Source organism: Manacus vitellinus, unplaced genomic scaffold (genome assembly GCF_001715985.3).
Source record: "Manacus vitellinus isolate BGI_N305 unplaced genomic scaffold, ASM171598v3 scaffold_1_pilon, whole genome shotgun sequence".
Taxonomy (NCBI): domain Eukaryota; kingdom Metazoa; phylum Chordata; class Aves; order Passeriformes; family Pipridae; genus Manacus; species Manacus vitellinus.
Genome location: NW_021939396.1, coordinates 49548793 through 49565489, shown reverse-complemented (window position 1 = coordinate 49565489; position 16697 = coordinate 49548793). Strand labels below are relative to the sequence as shown.

General features: G+C 40.1%; 1 protein-coding gene across 26 annotated transcripts in view; it reads left to right on the top strand.

The window, feature by feature from the left end:
- The window catches only part of EPB41L3 (erythrocyte membrane protein band 4.1 like 3), a 141509-nt gene that overhangs the window by 120854 nt on the left and 3958 nt on the right, over positions 1 to 16697 (top strand). For 5 of the 26 annotated variants that reach the window (XM_029959243.1, XM_018081366.2, XM_018081379.2 and 2 more), the window contains 11 exons: positions 656 to 1222; positions 5289 to 5342; positions 7235 to 7270; positions 7437 to 7502; positions 7979 to 8170; positions 11512 to 11586; positions 12005 to 12106; positions 12866 to 13594; positions 14119 to 14241; positions 14751 to 15143; positions 16170 to 16298. In XM_029959243.1, the coding sequence (XP_029815103.1) occupies positions 656 to 1222; positions 5289 to 5342; positions 7235 to 7270; positions 7437 to 7502; positions 7979 to 8170; positions 11512 to 11586; positions 12005 to 12106; positions 12866 to 13594; positions 14119 to 14241; positions 14751 to 15143; positions 16170 to 16298 (2466 nt within the window). The remainder of the gene's footprint in view (positions 1 to 655; positions 1223 to 5288; positions 5343 to 7234; positions 7271 to 7436; positions 7503 to 7978; positions 8171 to 11511; positions 11587 to 12004; positions 12107 to 12865; positions 13595 to 14118; positions 14242 to 14750; positions 15144 to 16169; positions 16299 to 16697) is intronic. The other 21 variants (XM_008925547.3, XM_018081455.2, XM_018081508.2 and 18 more) reach the window with 19 other exon arrangements.

Below are 16697 nucleotides of genomic sequence, written 5' to 3'. Positions count from 1 at the left end.
CATATGGATTTTTATGCCCCCCTCCCAAACCAGAATGTGTTTTAGTTAGGTTTAGGACCTAGATGGTTTTGGTTTTGTTTTTTTTTTTTTAATATTGCAGTGGAGGAATTTGGGCATGTAGAGTTTCAGAATTCTTGGAGTTTTAATTATTACTGCTGAGGTTGTCCAAGACATAGATGGGAAAATTTTGGCCCCCACTGGGTCTCTTCCTGACTGCAGGAATGCTGTCACAAGCAGTGTTGGTGTTAGAAATACATTCCCTTCTTTCTTTGTTGCTCTCCATGTACTTCATGTTGAAAACTCCTTATGATCAGAAGCCAGTCTTACAGTAAGTGGAAATTGGCAGAACCCAGAAGTCCACATGTGGCCGTGGAGGCCTTTAAGTAAATCCTGTGCTGCAGAGAGGACTAGGCAAACGTTGAATCAAGAAGTTGCCTTTTGTAAGCTGGAATCTCAAATCACTAATACCTGTAGTGTGTGGCATAGGAACATGCACCGTTTAATTCAGTGGAAAGCTGTGGTATTAAAATACTGTTTATAATTTTATATATATAATATATATTATTTATCATCACGGAAGAAAATTAACTAATTACAGTTTTCTTTTTGTCCTTTTGCTTTTGCGCCTTGTTTGCTGCTCTTTCTCTGTCACCAGACATCTGTGCTTGGCACTGACTCCCACCACCCCTCGCCATCCTCTCAACCTGGCCCCCATGTATCTTCAGCAAAGCTTCGCAGGAGATGCAAGGAGAGAGCTCGGACAAAGTCCTTAGGCTGTGAGGCGCCCAAAGAGAGCGCCCCAGAACACAGCGAGTCGGAGCCAGACTCTGACAGAAAGGGGCGAGTTTGCTCCGCCGAGCAAGACATGGCTTTCGGCTACAAGCAAAAAGCTGGCAAGGGCAGAACGCTGTTTTCCTTCTCCTTGCAACTTCCAGAGTCATTTCCTTCCCTCCTGGATGATGATGGCTACCTGTCACTCCCTAACCTCTCCGAAACCAACTTCCTGCCTGCCAGCGTGCAGCATTACCTCCCCATCCGCTCCCCCTCCCTCGTGCCTTGTTTCCTCTTCATTTTTTTCTTTCTGCTCTCTGCCTCTTTCTCAGTGCCATACGCCCTCACTCTCTCCTTTCCTCTGGCTATGTGCCTCTGCTACCTGGAGCCCAAGGCGGCCTCCTTGAGTGCCTCACTTGCCAATGACCTGAGTGACAGTTCAGAGGAAGAGGTGTGTACCTCGGCATCGAACACACTCTTTTTCGTGTTCAGTGCTTCAGTCCTAACCAGTGTTAGATTGCTGCAATAGTGGTCCTACTTTCAGAGCCTCATTTCTGTCTGTGCTGATATGTTAGAAGGGGTTTTTTTTTTGGTTTGGGGGTTGTTGTTTATTTTTTTCTTCTTTTTTTTATTTTTTTTCTCATGCTGGGAGTGCAGCTTGGGGCCCAGGGTTAGGCACAACACTGTGTGGAAGTGGCTTGGTTTGAACTGTGTGAGCTGGTGTAAAGTCACTTGCACTAAATAAATTGTCACAGATCAGCTCTGGAGTTTTGTATCTCAACCAACCCAGACATTTTTCTTCCCTCTATCAATTTATTCTAGGGTTAGAATAGTTATCTAAATAGTGCATATTAAGTGTCATTTTCTGCGTAATTACTGAAGCATGCATATATATGCATATGTATCTACATTTATTTATATAACTAGCTACCCAACAGTAAAGAGCACCCTCACCAACTTCAGCATATTCAAAATCCAGATGGATTCAGCCTTTTGCAAAAGGCTATCAGCTGTAGCCCATCTGCAGAAAAGGCTTTCTGGTCCAGCAAAACCTGGATCTCGATTTTCAGCCTTGATCCCATCTCTGCTGCATATTAAATTGTTTTCCTATGGTTAAATCCAGTGTATCAGTGAGAGGTCAGATTGGGACAGCTGTTCTGCAGCTGTTTGGGGAGCGTGCCATGTGGGCTGTCTTGACATTTGCAATGTTAGATTAGCACTGCCAAAACCGATGCCTCAAGCCACCAGGGTCATCACGGGCAGATAAACCAATTGCAGTAGGAGTCTGCAGTAGTTCTGGGAACAGTGGATGTGATGATATATCCAGAAGTAGGAAAAGAATCTGCTTAAGTAACAAAGTAGATGGCATCTCAGTTTTTGCTGGTGCCTGGTTATTCTTTGTTGACAGAATAAAATAACGAGTTCAATTTGCTTTTTTCCTCTTTGTCTTCAAGTACAAAAGTACAGTTTTGCTTTGTATGTAAAGAAAAAAGCCCCAGATCAGATAACGATAGACCAGTTGGCCGCTTGTAAAAAACCGCCTTGGCCACTTGTCGATGCCATTGCAGTAGTTGTCTTCAATAAATCAGCTTGCACATCTAAACATTTGTGTCATCTGCCACTATTGGTTTTGTAAGATTGGGTGCAGGATTTAATTTCCTTTTTATAGAAAGCCAAAAGTTGCATCAATTTGTCTTGTGAAAACATTGGGTTTGGATGCTTTTGGCTCTGTGATGCCTGACAATTAAAAAATAATGTGCAATTTCTGATAAAAGGCATCGAAAACACTGCTGTCTCATTTTGTGTCCTCATTTTGAGACAGCATTTAGGTCTCAATTTACATTAGTTCTGCACTTGGATTAATCTAATAGCAGTAACAGCATTAATATAGTGCCAGCTCCAGAGGCAGTAATGAGGCAGTATTTATGTAATATATTGGTCTGTTCCTCTTTCAGAAATGAGCACTTCTTTTTGTTAGCAAAGTTAGGAAGTATTGAGCATAAAAAAATATAAAATAGGCTTTTTCAGTGTCACTCTTTTCTGAGGGTGATTACTCTGGCAGTGCTCCCTGGCAGACAACACAGACTTGTGCCTAATCCACGGGGTATTTCTTGTTCAAAATATTGCATGAAAGTGAATATGTTTTAAACTCAGGCATGTCTGCATTACATTGGCAAAACAAATCACAGCAATTATGATCGCAAGTTAGGGGAGGTGCAGGCGCAGCATCTCAGGAAATAACTGCCTTCTGTCCTATTCCATCCCTTGCCTGTCCGCCAGCCCCACCAGCAGCTGTACTACAGCCCATCTTGGAGCTGAGCCTGACCTTTCTTATTCTCCGCTCTGGAGGCCTGCCTTGCTCAGCCTTAATTCACCATTCCCTGCTTTTTGATAACCCCAAATCTTTATTTCAAGTAACTCAGCAATGCTGACTTCAACTCCATGGCTGTTGATTGGCTTATTAGCAGACATGTATGTTGCAATAAAGCAAATTTTATGCTTTATTTAGGATTTCATTGCTCTTATGGTAAAATAATAGGAACCTCTTTTTTCCCCTTCAATTCACAAATGACTGGACACAGAGATGCAGAAGGCTAAGGCCAGTATCCTGAGCCAATCTCATACATAGTTGAGCTTGTTGTCCCTTGAGAGATGCATCTGGATTCAGTCTGTGCAATCAAAGACAAAATCTCACCCCTTAGAATTCATTAGCTTCCATGTTTGTACCTTAGCACCCAATATTTCTATTGACTTCAAGTTCTTAAATGAACTTTATGTGCCAGCCTTGTGTTACTGTGTCTTGACACAAATATTTTAATTCTTTTTAAATGTCTAGATTGATTAATTCCTCTTTCTTTTTTTTCTTTGTAAATAGGAGTGACAATGCATAGATTTTCTTTTCTATTGCCGTACCTTTACAATTGCTTATAGTGTTATAAAGTTATGAGATCCTTCACTAATAAAGAAACAATTTTCTAACACTTTAGTGAAAGCAATTGGACTAGCCTAATAGACTATTTTGACAGTACAGTTTCATTTAAAAATGGATGCAGTCTGTCTCACGAGTGGTTATTGCTTGAAAAATTGCATGTAACTTGCATTCATGCACTTATCAAATAGTGCAAAATGCTTCTTTATTCTTCTGCCTGTCAGACAAACAATACAAACTATTCAAAAGAAAGAATAATAGAAAAGAAAGCAATGAAAAAAATATCAAAAAAACAGTTTTATGAAACATTGGAGTTGTCAGAAAATGACAGAAGATTGGAGGAAATTCAAAGCTAAGACTGATACTCCATCCACCAGTAGGTTATGGGTTTTTTCTTGTCCGTACTGATGAGATTTGAGCATGAGATGTGTTGTCCTAGCTTTATATTACCTGCCTGGGTTACTTTAGATTATGTAAGGACCACAGAAAATCACTAATCAAACCCAGAGATCTCGCTGGTATCGAAACAACTTGGATGTGCCAGTCTGGAGCAACAGGGAGGACTTTACTTACTAGTTTTCCATATGCTTAGATAACAGCAAAGTATCTTTTGAACTCTCTTCTCAGCCTGTAATAACCTGCACTCCACTCTCTATTAAATCCTGACACTTACGTTCTCCACTAAAATGTTCTTTATGGTGTCAAGCAAAGCAGGGATAGATCAGTCTGTGCAATGCTGTGCTTTGTTTCATCTTTATCACTCATACCTAGTAATTGTTTTGGGGGATGGGGGGAGTTACTTTTGTTTTTCTCCTGCTTTCATCCATATTCTTAAATGAAATGAGAAATATTTTTTATTCTTTTAGTGGCAGTTTTCTTTCTTTTTACTATTATTAACAATTATCAGCTGCTCTTTATTGGAACCAAGTGGGATCTGAGCCTTACCACTACTCCACAGACAGACAGTAGATGGGCTGGGGGTATAGTTATTTGAACTCCTTGGTAATGCAGACAGCCTCATGGTGTATAAATGTGGAGACAAGAAAATCTTCTGTACAAATGAGGGGCTGAAAGTCAGGTGACTGTTAAAGTAGCCTTTTTTTTTTTAATTATCTTTTCCCCCTCTGGATAAAAATTTAACCACCACTTTATATTGGCTAGAACAAAAATTTGTTAAATAATTTTATTTTGAAAAGTTATTGGGAGGAAAAGTTTGTTTAGAAAATATTAGCTGCTTTTTTCCCCCATTTTTTTTTAAAGCTACCTGGCTTTCTTAAGGAAAAAAAAAATCTGCTATTCAAGTAACACTTTTCCAGTAATGTTTTGTATGGCTTATAAATTTGTTCCAGTAAAGCCATATACTGTGTACAGTACGCCTCGAGTCTTCCTCTGAGTCTGTTCTGTTTACTAATATAGCATTTTTATTTTGCTTCTTTGACTTGTGCGTTGTTTGAAAAGCAATGCTAATGCAGTTCACAGGGATGTTGAGTTTAACAGTTCCCCGTGTGAGCCGCGTGTACTGATGAGCTGGGTTTATTCTTTATTCCTGCCTTCCTCTTGGGACCCGGTTACTTGTCTAACCAAATAGACTGACAGTGAGCAGACGGATACTGCGGCTGATGGTGAGACCACTGCCACTGAGGTTTGTACAGTCGCTGGCACCCAGCTATGGCAGGGGAGAGCATTTTTCCTTGTCTCTTCCCAACCCTGGGCATCGGGGCTAAACCGCATGTCTGTTCCAGCAGCTCAGGATCCCTTTCTGCGCGCGTGTGCATGTGTGTGCCTGCGAGTGGGACAGCTTTGCTGGGGGAGTTGAGTTTTCAGTGCTCCCTACGGGTTCCTCTTATTTCTGAGTTTAGTTTGGAAACTGCAAGGCCTCCACGTTGTGCGGATAGTGGGGCAGTGGCAGTGTCACACACACTGGTGCGCCCCACCTGAATGGTCGTGCTGGTCAGATCGTTCCCTGGGGTTTTTTGTTTGTTTGTCTGCGCTTACACTCTGCCACCTGAGTGAGAGAGTGGGAAAAAAACAGTTAAAAGCAATTTTCAAATTTATTGAATAAGGGTATTTCCACATTATAAACACCTAAGTTTTTCCTTGAATTTAATTTCACATGGCGTCTTCACGTATTGACACCACTAGTCTAGGTATTGTCTTCAGAGGAGGAACATAAAATGTTTATATTTTCCTTGCACTGGGAAGCCTCATATCCACGACATAGTACATAGACTGCACAGACAAATTCAACCCTATGTGACTTCACTGAAGTGCATATAATGCTTTCATAATTAATATGGTTGCAGTTGCAAACATGAGCTGAATTTGGTCTGACATCTGCTAGAAGACAGAGTCTTATCACAAACACTACTGTATTTTTTCAGAAGGATCTCATTAATATTTGAGACTGTTAAAATTATTGTCAAGGAAAAATTTTTCGTATGACATATCAGGACAATTCAGCCTTGACTGTAAATAGAATAGATTTGAACTGAGTTATAAAGTAATCAACAGATTTTCCCATGAGTCATTTGACTAATTAGGACTATATGAAAAATTGATGATAAAATATCAGCACAGGCATTAAAAGAATTCAAACAGGGCAACAACATAAACTCTGTTGAGACGAGTCAGGAGTACAAAATCCTTTGAAGTGCCTCTTGCACTCCATAGCTTCAGGCCTTTAACCCTCCAGAAAGTAAAATGTAATCATAAAATTGTGACATTTAAAATGTTCATTTTATTACTTAAAAATGTATGTTAATCTCTGTAGCTGCCATCTTTATTTTAGAGGGAAATATATAACAAACCTCAGTTTTCCTTACAGATACCCGATTTTCAAAATGTGTGGTATATTTGCCACCTGAAAATTGCACCCTCAGAAACCGGGTTGCTGGGGCAGTCCTTATGGCATTACTTTAGAAAACATGCACTGAAGGGGATGGGATGTCTGTGTCATTCCAGATGACCACCACTGCAGACCTATCTCCTGAAAGATTATATACAGGCTGAATATGAAATAAAATTATAGGAATACAGGAAGAGGCAGAGCTTAGGAAAATAGCATTTCAAGCAAATAAAATGTGCTTCCTTCTGTAGAAAGTGTTGCGGGTTGTTTCCCCATGGCAAGTTTATGCAAAGCTTTGCTTGTTGCCCAGATGATACCATATGTGTAAACTCTGGATTTAAAGAATTCCAAAGAATCTACTGTTGCCATTCAGTACTAGTCCAGCCATGACCTTGGTGAGAAGGTGCAAGCGCTGCTCCATAAATAGAGATCTATGGATGTGGAGTGTAGCAATTTTTATAAAAGGAAAGGGTTTTATAACACTTTGTTAACAAATAACAAATTTGAGAAGAGGAGGTTTCCTCTGAGTTAGAAAATCTGTGCAAAACCAGTGCATCTACTCCTCCTTAAGCCTTTATTGTAGAGAAAATGGGATTTTAACCCAGTATGTACCTCTCACCAATGTCCATAAAGCCTTAATTGATATGAGTGGGTAAGGTGTTGTTTTCCAATCTTTCTCATGCTGGCAGTCGGATCAAGAGGAGGACGGAGATCTAAAGGCACAGGTACAGAAACGAAAGGCCTAGATGTTGCTCAGGTATCAATGTGGAGGTGTTCACCTCTTTCAGCATGTTACTGTCGGTTCTCTGTGAAGAAATGTGTAGAAACAGCATTTTGTATCCTTTCAATACTGTGTCCCTTACCTTTCCCTTTCTTTTTCACTTCTTTCAGAATAGTCTGATTAAGCGAATACAGGGTGAAAATGTGTATGTCAAACATAGTAATCTTATGTTAGAGGTTGGTATTGGTATATACCAGTGCATGTACGTACATGTGTGTTAGTTTTAGTGGTAAACTGTGGATCTGCACTATGATGCATGAACTGTGTACTCCCACCTCCTAATAGATTATTTTTTTTTCTCAGATTATGATGACTCCTCTAACTTGTACTATAAATACAGATATATGCGTGTGCGTATATGTGTGTGCCTCCACGCGCATATGTATGTTTGTTTGAAGCCTCCTGATCAGGTGCAAATTATAGCGATATGGATAAGCTCTCTAAGAGTGTATTTATACTCACTTGTACGAGATATGCTATGCTGTTATCTTTCAAAATGCCACATTTTCACAGAGTGTTGTGTTAGTGCTGTGCTCCCCGGCTCCCTGAGCTGTTACTTCCCTCTATACTAACCGAGTTGTGTGTTTTGGCTCTAAAATTTGGTTGGCTTAGGATGTATCACAAACTGCTCTATTCTTTTAAAACTGTCCAGGACCTAGACAAAACCCAGGAAGATCTGATGAAACATCAGACCAATATAAGCGAGTTGAAACGCACCTTCTTGGAAACCTCCACAGAAACGACTGTGTCTAATGAGTGGGAGAAGAGGCTTTCCACATCTCCCGTTCGGCTTGCAGCAAGGCAGGAGGATGCTCCTATGATTGAACCACTAGTGCCTGAAGAGGTCAGCATGAGCTGAAAGGATTCATTGTGTATTTGTCTATTCATTTTTACTTATAGCAGCCCTCAGTAGATTAGAGGCCGTAGTTAGAAGCTATTCTCTGCTTGTAGGCATCCCCTTTCCTCAGGACTGAAGCTCTAGATGCAAGGAAGATGCAAGGAAGAGCAGATACTATCAACATATATATAAATATATATATGGTATATATATAAGAATATATATGTATTTAGAGAATGAAATTCACTATAAGCTGTGTGGCAGAATTGGGTCTCTCTGAGCTGTCGTTACAGTTTCGGTGAGCTTGAGGAAGTCCAACCATGCATGAAAGAAACTGTGAAAGTGATGGAGAGAAAATTTAAATAATGGTGACTGACTGGGAGAAGCAGTGTAGTGAGACAGATGGGGGTATGGTGCCTGGCTTGACAAGAAAATACAGAGCAAAGGGCAGAACTCTCTCAGTCTTTGAAGACAGGGAAGAAATAATGATGATAATTAGACCACTTCGGCCAGTTCCATAAGGGTCTCTGCAGTCTGCTGGATACTGTTCCATTGAAGACCCAATGCAGATTGCTAAGTGTCTGCATTTCTATGCAGTGTGCATGTGTGAAAAAATCCTGATTACTGTGCAGTCTTTGAAGTGTTTGTAAGAAACTTGTGAATTTAAAAGCTGGCATTTACTTAATTTGTGGGTAGATAATGACATGTAGGGGTAGCAACATTCATGTTGCAGTAAAATATATAGATCTTCAAAAAAAAGACAGCATCTTGGTTAAAATCCAGTGGAGCAAAAAAGAAACAAGCTCGTGTGGTTTGCATGAAAGTTCATTTTTTTTATTCTATTGTGGATGGATATCTGGTGTCTGCCTCACAGAAATCATCTTTATGGTTACCTCTTGGTTTTAGCATTACAGACCAATAATGCAAGTGGTCTTTGCATTTTGCAAAGATGTGCAGTTTGCTTCTGTGCCCACAGCACTGATGTAATGTTGTAAGGAACTCAGCAAAAATTGGCTGGAAAGGCTATTCTGCTCTTCAGCCTCAGAGGTTGGTGTTGCAGTCCCACAACTCTCTGGGGAAGGGAATCTGTGGAGGCACGCAGGTAGCATGTGTCAGCTTCTCCACTTAGGGAAAGGGATATTGCCAAGAAAAAGGCTGTCACCTCCTCCTCTCCCACATTATACCAATCTAACCAGTGGCTGATACAGGCATCAGACATGCACTGGTGTGGCCATCAAGTTGAATTAAAATACCTAAAAAAGCGGACTCAATACCCAGAGCTTCCCTTTTGTGGGGAGCACAGAGGAGTCGTAGTGTTGTTCCTACCATCTTGTTCAGGAATCATAATAGACCCTAGAACAGATTAGTTTGCTTGTAGTTGAAAATACGGGTTTTCTTTCATGAAAGAAAACTGTAAAGTAAAATTATAAATATAATGGACAGGATGCATTTAACATACTAAAGATGTAAGGAGTGGATGAAAAGGAGCAGGTAGCTAGCTGAGCCTGAATCAGATTGCAGAGGAAGCAAACTTAAAATAGCACCACCCTGTTTGTGTAATGTCTTTATTACTTTTGAAATGTAATAACAATTTTTAATTAAAACACACAAGCAATAGCAAAGGCTTACACAGTTATGTAGGCTTCACCCTGAGGAAACACATCCTAATTTAACAATTCTTTTGGAAAGGAAAAGGGCAAGAATTATCCTTATCTGGTATCTCTTATCTTACTAGTAGAAAATGACTTGCTCAAAAGCAATGTATCTAACTAATCTACAGCTATTTCACAGAACCTCACCCAAATGAAGGCATTTCTGTGGAAAACTGAGAGAGGATTTGAACTATCAGAGACTAACTCTGAGGTGACTTCTGGCAAAAATGGGCCCCTACTGTAGGTAACATGTGGCCATCCTTTTTGGTCCCACTTAGCAGGGTGGTTTCAATTCACATGTCCTGCTGAGAGAGGAATTTTTCAGGAAAAAACTGAAGTCATCCATAGGTCAAATTTAGCACCTTGATATTTACCAAGAAGTGCAGAGGCAGTCAGGGCAGAGAGCATATAGAACTGCATTAGGTAGTGCCTTCTGTTAGTCAAAGAAGTTACACATTTAATTTAGCATATCCACTTTAAAATTGTATTCAGTGTATTGTTACCTGTAGCTCTTTCATTTAAAAAAACCCCAAGAACAGAAGGGAAAATATGCCTTTTCAAAATGTGCAAACCCACTTGGTTTGTTACAATAGTAGAGGAGATACTTCGTTCTTCTTTAGTTATGAAAAATACGGTTTTAAATATCTGCCATGATGGTGGCCGATAGCTGCAGAACATGAAAGCAAACATATTAACAAACTCCTTGACAATGTTTAATCTGACCTGGATTGGATCAAACCAACACTTTTATGCACCTCATCGCAGTCGGGGAGATGAGCTTTTACCCCTTCCTCTTTCTAGTTTCATATCTTTCTTTAAATTTCTGCCTTTCTTCTTGAGTATAGGCTTTTGTCATGCCAGTCATAACACTTCCACTGGCATGTCTATTAAGTGCACTAGCCACTGAAGTGGCTAAGTGCAAGGTCAAATAGCTGGGTGCTGATTGCATAGTCAAAGAAAATCACATAGCCACTGAAGTGGCTAGAAAGGGTTTAGCAAGAAACCTATTTTGTTCTGTAGAGACTTGCTTTCTCTGGCCAAATGGCAACAGTGGCTGGCTGAGAAGGTGGCTCAAAAGGCTTAGGAAGTGGAGTCTTACCAACATTTAAAATTTTCCCAGTTGGTCAAGTTGCAGAGATACTATTCTCACAGCACTGAGAAGGCACTGATGGGATAAAAAACTGAGGAGGAGTTCAGTGTCTCATTATAGTGATAATAGAGCAATGGTTAGCTTCCTGTGTAGGAGGAGGACTCTTGAGGCCTCTTATACCAGCAGGGAGTACTGAAATCTTTGCAGGGCACATCTTGTGCCTGCTTCAGCAGGAAGGGCTGCAAACTCAGAACTGAGAGCCTCATCCAGGGTGAAGGTGGAGGGACCTGTTCTCAGCATCAGTCACTGTTAAATGAACAATATGAGATGAAAGGAGCACAGTGCATCCACACCGAGGTGTTACTCATTTTAGTGGGTTTTGTACTGCACAAGTGGTTTGCTTGTGACGACTTTGCATCCACCACAGAGAGGCACTGATTTCACTTCTTATTGGAAACCTCTTTACTGTAAAATGATTCTCTTTAATTCTGTTTCCTAATTTACCATTCAGTTAATAATATTTAGTGTAGAGAAATATGATGAGCTACTGTATAGTGGACTTTATACCCTCCGCTTACTAAAATAATTTATTCCCCTGACATTAGACCAAAGAAGAAAGAGAAAAATCAGAAAAACTCATATTTTTGCAGAAGGGAGGTACTACATTCCTTGAAATGCAGGTAAAAACAAACAATACTTTCTTGAAATGCAGTCAAATAGGATGGCAATTATTTATTATTTTATTATTTTTGTTCCGTTCCAAGCCCTCCCTTTTTAATATTTTTTTTATTATTATTATTTCATAAGTTTCAGATGGAGATGTAATCCAGGGACAAAATTCTGAGGAATGAGTCCCCTCCAGAGCTTATGTCTTCCTAATGGAGACTAATTTCTCTGCTAGTTAGAAATCTACTTGCACGGTGCTGTTTGTGGATGTTGTTTGTGGTTGTGCATGCATTTCCAGCATAAACCTCACTGAGAACGTTATGGTGAATGGGGCACTTCTGTCACTAGAATGAATTTCCTTTCTATTATCAAGTGAATCTAGATTATGCCGAGTGATGGTGAACTTTGTATTTTTATTGGTTTTTCTATTAGCCAAGTGTGATAGAGAAGAAGCTGCAGGAAGGAGAATCTGCTGGCACTTTGGTTACTTCTCATCAAATCATTATCCAGAAAAGTATCCCATCATCCCTAGAGGTTATTTTTAATTCATTCGATTTTAAACTACCTCATTTGTTTAGTTAAATACAGAAATTATGGTCTTAAGGTCAAATAGCTGGGTGCTGATTGCATAGTCAAAGAAAATCACATAGCATATTTGCATGAGGAGGGAAAAAGATGCTGCAATTAAGTTCCATTCAGAATCTTTAGTAGTATGTTTAGTTTACACAGTTAACTGTGTTGTACTGCTCCATTTAGACAATCCTGAAGAGGGTTGAAGTTATTCTAATGAAAACAAGGAAATTCAGTGCAGGCTACAGCTACGTACAAATGCATACTATTATAAAACCTCATCAACAGTGTGTTTGTGACAACCGGGGAACAGTTGAATGGGTTTATTTGCCCTATTTTTGTAATTTTTTTTTTCTTTTACGGTAGCATTATGAACCTCTGTGATATGTGATTTTTAACCCCAGGATGAGTCCAATCATCATTTTAAAACATGCCCTGAAATGCTATACCACTTAAAATGAATACAAACATAGTGTGGCAAAAATATTTTTTGTGTCCACGTTATATGGGCCTCTGAGGGGAGACAGTAGGCAAAGAAATCATATGCCTAAGGTGATTCTGCTTGTTTGTTTGATAACTGCTTTAAGAACTACAATGGTAAAAGTTGTTATGTGCTTTCAGAAGAGGCAGCATTGATTTCTTAGAAGTCTTCATACTTTAGTGTTCCTGAAGTACAGATAAACCTTCAGATATTCTAATTTAGCTTTTATATCTCAAATATAGGGCACTGAGGATTGGGTTATTATAGACAAAATACCCTCTGAGGTAGTTGATGGTGAATCGGAAAAAAATCTGGCATACAAGGTAGTGACTGTGAGCGGTAAAACTGCCTTTCCACCTGAGATGTTAAAATCCAGTACCATTCTAATGCAGAGCTTTGAGGACTTGGAAAGCGAAATACAATCCAATGAGGAGAATAAGCAGAAAATGTTCACTCTAGGAAAGTCCTATGATACCATGTCTGGGAAAATTGTAACCATGACAAGTAAAGCTAAAGAGGGCGAGAAAGCAGTACAAACTTCAGTAGAAACTTCACAAAAAATGGAAAGGGAAGTGCAAGAATCTGTGAAAATCATTCCAATAGTGGCCAAGTATGAAATTCTCAAGCCCGTCACTGATGAGAAAGCCAGGCGGGGATCCGACATGCAGAGCACAAAAAGAAAACTGTCCGACTCTCTGACACCCATAAAGGAAGCAGAATCTCAGTTGCAAAGTCCTGAAGAGGAGAGTTTGAAAAAGACACTAAAGATGGACCAGGATTTGCAATTACATGGTACACTGGGAAGCTTACAGCTTGGCAAAGCAGAGAAGCATCTTGGCAGTGAAGCTGTAAAAGCAGGGGCGTTTGCCTGGACAGATAAGAGCCTGTCTGAGTGGAGATATTCCAGAGAACAACCATTTACCATTGCTACTGCTCACTATGTTACTGAGTCGTCTGCATCAAGAGTGGTGGTAACAAGTGGCTTTGACTTCATGCCACGATTTAAAGATAAAAGCATGACTTCTTTTAGGCAATCCCCTCACACCGCCCTACCTTTTGGTTCTCTTGCTGCCTGGCTTTGTGTTGACAGCAGCCAACCCAGCTTATTTTTTTTCTCTCATACTTTGAATCTGTTCCACAGTCTGAAACAGACATTATATAAGGCTTTCAACCTTTCTGGTTTATTTAAAGATCCGTGTTACTGAAATGTACTATTGCTGCTGTGGCTTGTTAATAAAAGGAAAAAAAAAAGATTTGCTTGAACCAGCAAAATGCCAATGCTAACAACTATGCTTTTAAACTGTTGCTTACTACAGCCATTATGAATTCGCTCTGATTTATTTTCCCATTCTTTTCCTGTTTCCAACTTCTCTGTACCCCTGCAACCTTCTCTCCTTTTCCTCTGTCTCTGCCTTCAGTTTTGGCAATTAATATGTCTGTTCATGTGGGTCTGCCTTTCTTCTGTGTATGACTCTACATTTCTTTGTCTATTTAGACTAAACAGTCCACCAGTGAAAAAACCTTGGATGGTTCAGATATCTTCACTCTAATAGAGTCTGCCAGAAAACCGACTGAGTTCATAGGAGGGGTTACTTCAACTTCCCATAGCTGGGCTCAGGTGGCCGTTTGATTCCCTCCATCAGTGTTATAACTACACAACAATTACTTTTGCTTTTCTGTTGTTTCCTGGTTTTTTGCACAATTTGGAACTATATAAGTAATGCATGTATTCATGTACCTTTTCCTTTGTTACAAGAGATCACAACAGAAACTTCACTGAAAAAGGAAAAAAAAAACAAACCAGGTTTCCTCTCATTTCACTTTATTTTGGTCATTGTGCAGGGTATTGTATTTTGCCTTTATAAAACTCCCACAAAAATACCAATGAGAAAAACACTGACATTGACATTTCTCTTCACTTTTAAAAGTTGTGATTCTTGCTTTGTTTTGCATTTCTACTGTACTGATAACATCCTGAGAACAAATCCATGCAACATGAGAGAAATAAATTGGCAAAATATAATACCCATTTTTTAGTTTATGTTCACAGTACATTAAGCTGAGGAGCTACAGCAAATAGTGTTGTCTCCTTCTGATGCTGAGTGTTCTTTTCCTCCTTCCCTGCAGAGAATAGACACAACGACATCTCAGGAGATAACTTCCAGTGACATGAAGCAAGCAGTTCAACCACATCAGGATACAGTGAAGAAGGTTGTACAGGAGACTGTAGTTGTCAAGGAGAGACATGGGATGGAGGTGCATGCAGGCGGGGATCCTGCTAAAGTGGTTGGACTTGCGCTGGATGCCCAGGCTGAGGCAGCATCCGCAGTGGCTGCTGGCGTGAAAGGGAAGGAGGGCTCTTCTGGGACTGAGGGGGCGAAGGAGGAAAAAAGGATGGAGGCTGAGAAAGCCCTAACCAAACAGGAAGGAGTCACTGCCACTGCTTCATGTGAGCAAGCAGAGGAGCACAGAACAACAGTCCAACTTTCAGAGTCTTTGGAAAGAAAATCTCATTTTGAGGTAACTTGTTATTAAATCACTCACGCCTGTGCTGAATTGCGAACATAGGCAATGGTGGACTAAGTTAATTCCTGTCATGGAAAGTAAAGTGTGCCAAGTTTGTATGATTGCATCTTTGAAGCATGCAGTTTGTTTCTCCTCTTATTTCCTCCTTGCGTGGCATGTGCAAGGCTTGTTGCTGCTTTCCATCATTAGCCAAACACCATGCATGTTTTATGTAAAAGTGCTTTTCACGCTACAGAGAAATACTGAATTTTGTGGCATTTTATGCAACAGATAACAAGATCAGCTGGCATTGTCTTTGGGAAAGTCTGTCCAGATTGGCAAAGTTCATATGTCCTCAAAGACAGGAAATAGATTTTTTTTTTTCCACGCTTGGTACAATTATGAACAAGTGTACAGTGTTTTAACCCAGGTTCCTTACCTTAGACCCATTAGCAGAATTTCAAGAGCTGGTTTGCAGAGGGTTTTTTTCCAAAGGCAGAAGACTAACCCTGAACAGGGTTCATTCTCTCGTCATGTTAAGAAAGCACAGAATCACAGAATCCCAGAACAGTTGAGGCTGGCAGGACCCTCGTGAGCTCATCTGCTCCAACCCTGCTGCTCAAGCAGGGACACCCAGAGTCAGTTGCTGCCCAGGACCATGTCCAGAAAGCTTCTTCTGGACATCTCCAAGAAGGGAGTCTCCACAACCTCCCTGGGCAACCTGTGGCAGTGCTCGGCCACCCTCACAGTGAAAAGGTGTCTCCTGATGTTCAGAGGCAATCTCCTATTTTTCAGGTTGCGACCATTGCCTCTTGTAGTTTTTAGAATGTTTTTGAACTTTGTTTTCATGAAGTCCAGGGAAGTGTGAAGTGTTGCCAGCATTATATACATGTATGTACCACTGTAATGAAGATAATTTTCTCCTTTTTTTTTTTGTTAAATGCAGAACACTTTTTAGTTGTTCTTTCTTTTCCCCAAGCAAAAAAAAAAAAAACCTTCTGAGAAATCCATATTCCAATTCCTTGTTTTTTGTTCACACAGTCACCAGTTGTGAAGACTGAGACTATCAGTTTCAGCAGTGTTCCTGGTGGGGAAAACCTTGAAATTTCAACAAAAGAAGTGCCAGTGGTCCATACAGAAACAAAAACCATTACTTACGAGTCTTCTCAGGTAAGAAATTCTGTCTAATTTAATATGCCCTTAAGGAACTCATGTTTCTTTACCCATTTTTAAGTGTATACCTTAGTGTAAATTGTTCTAAATTGTTCAAGTATTAAATATTGGCATGAGGAGGATGTACATCAGAATAACTTACCTGAGGGTGACTCTCATGTTCTGGTGTAGGGCCTTTCTAGATAAAACTACAGATTTAAAAACACCAGCTTCTCATCTGTCCTTCCAGAAGTGAAGGGGAGCCTCCAGATGAAGACAAATACTGACACATGATCACCCTAATAGCAGTTATCTCCCTACCATTAGATGCTCACTTTATGAAGAACTGTAGAAACAGGGAAGTTTAACAGTCCAGTTCTTGTCTCCCTGTGCTCTGAAGCACTTTTTTTGATGACT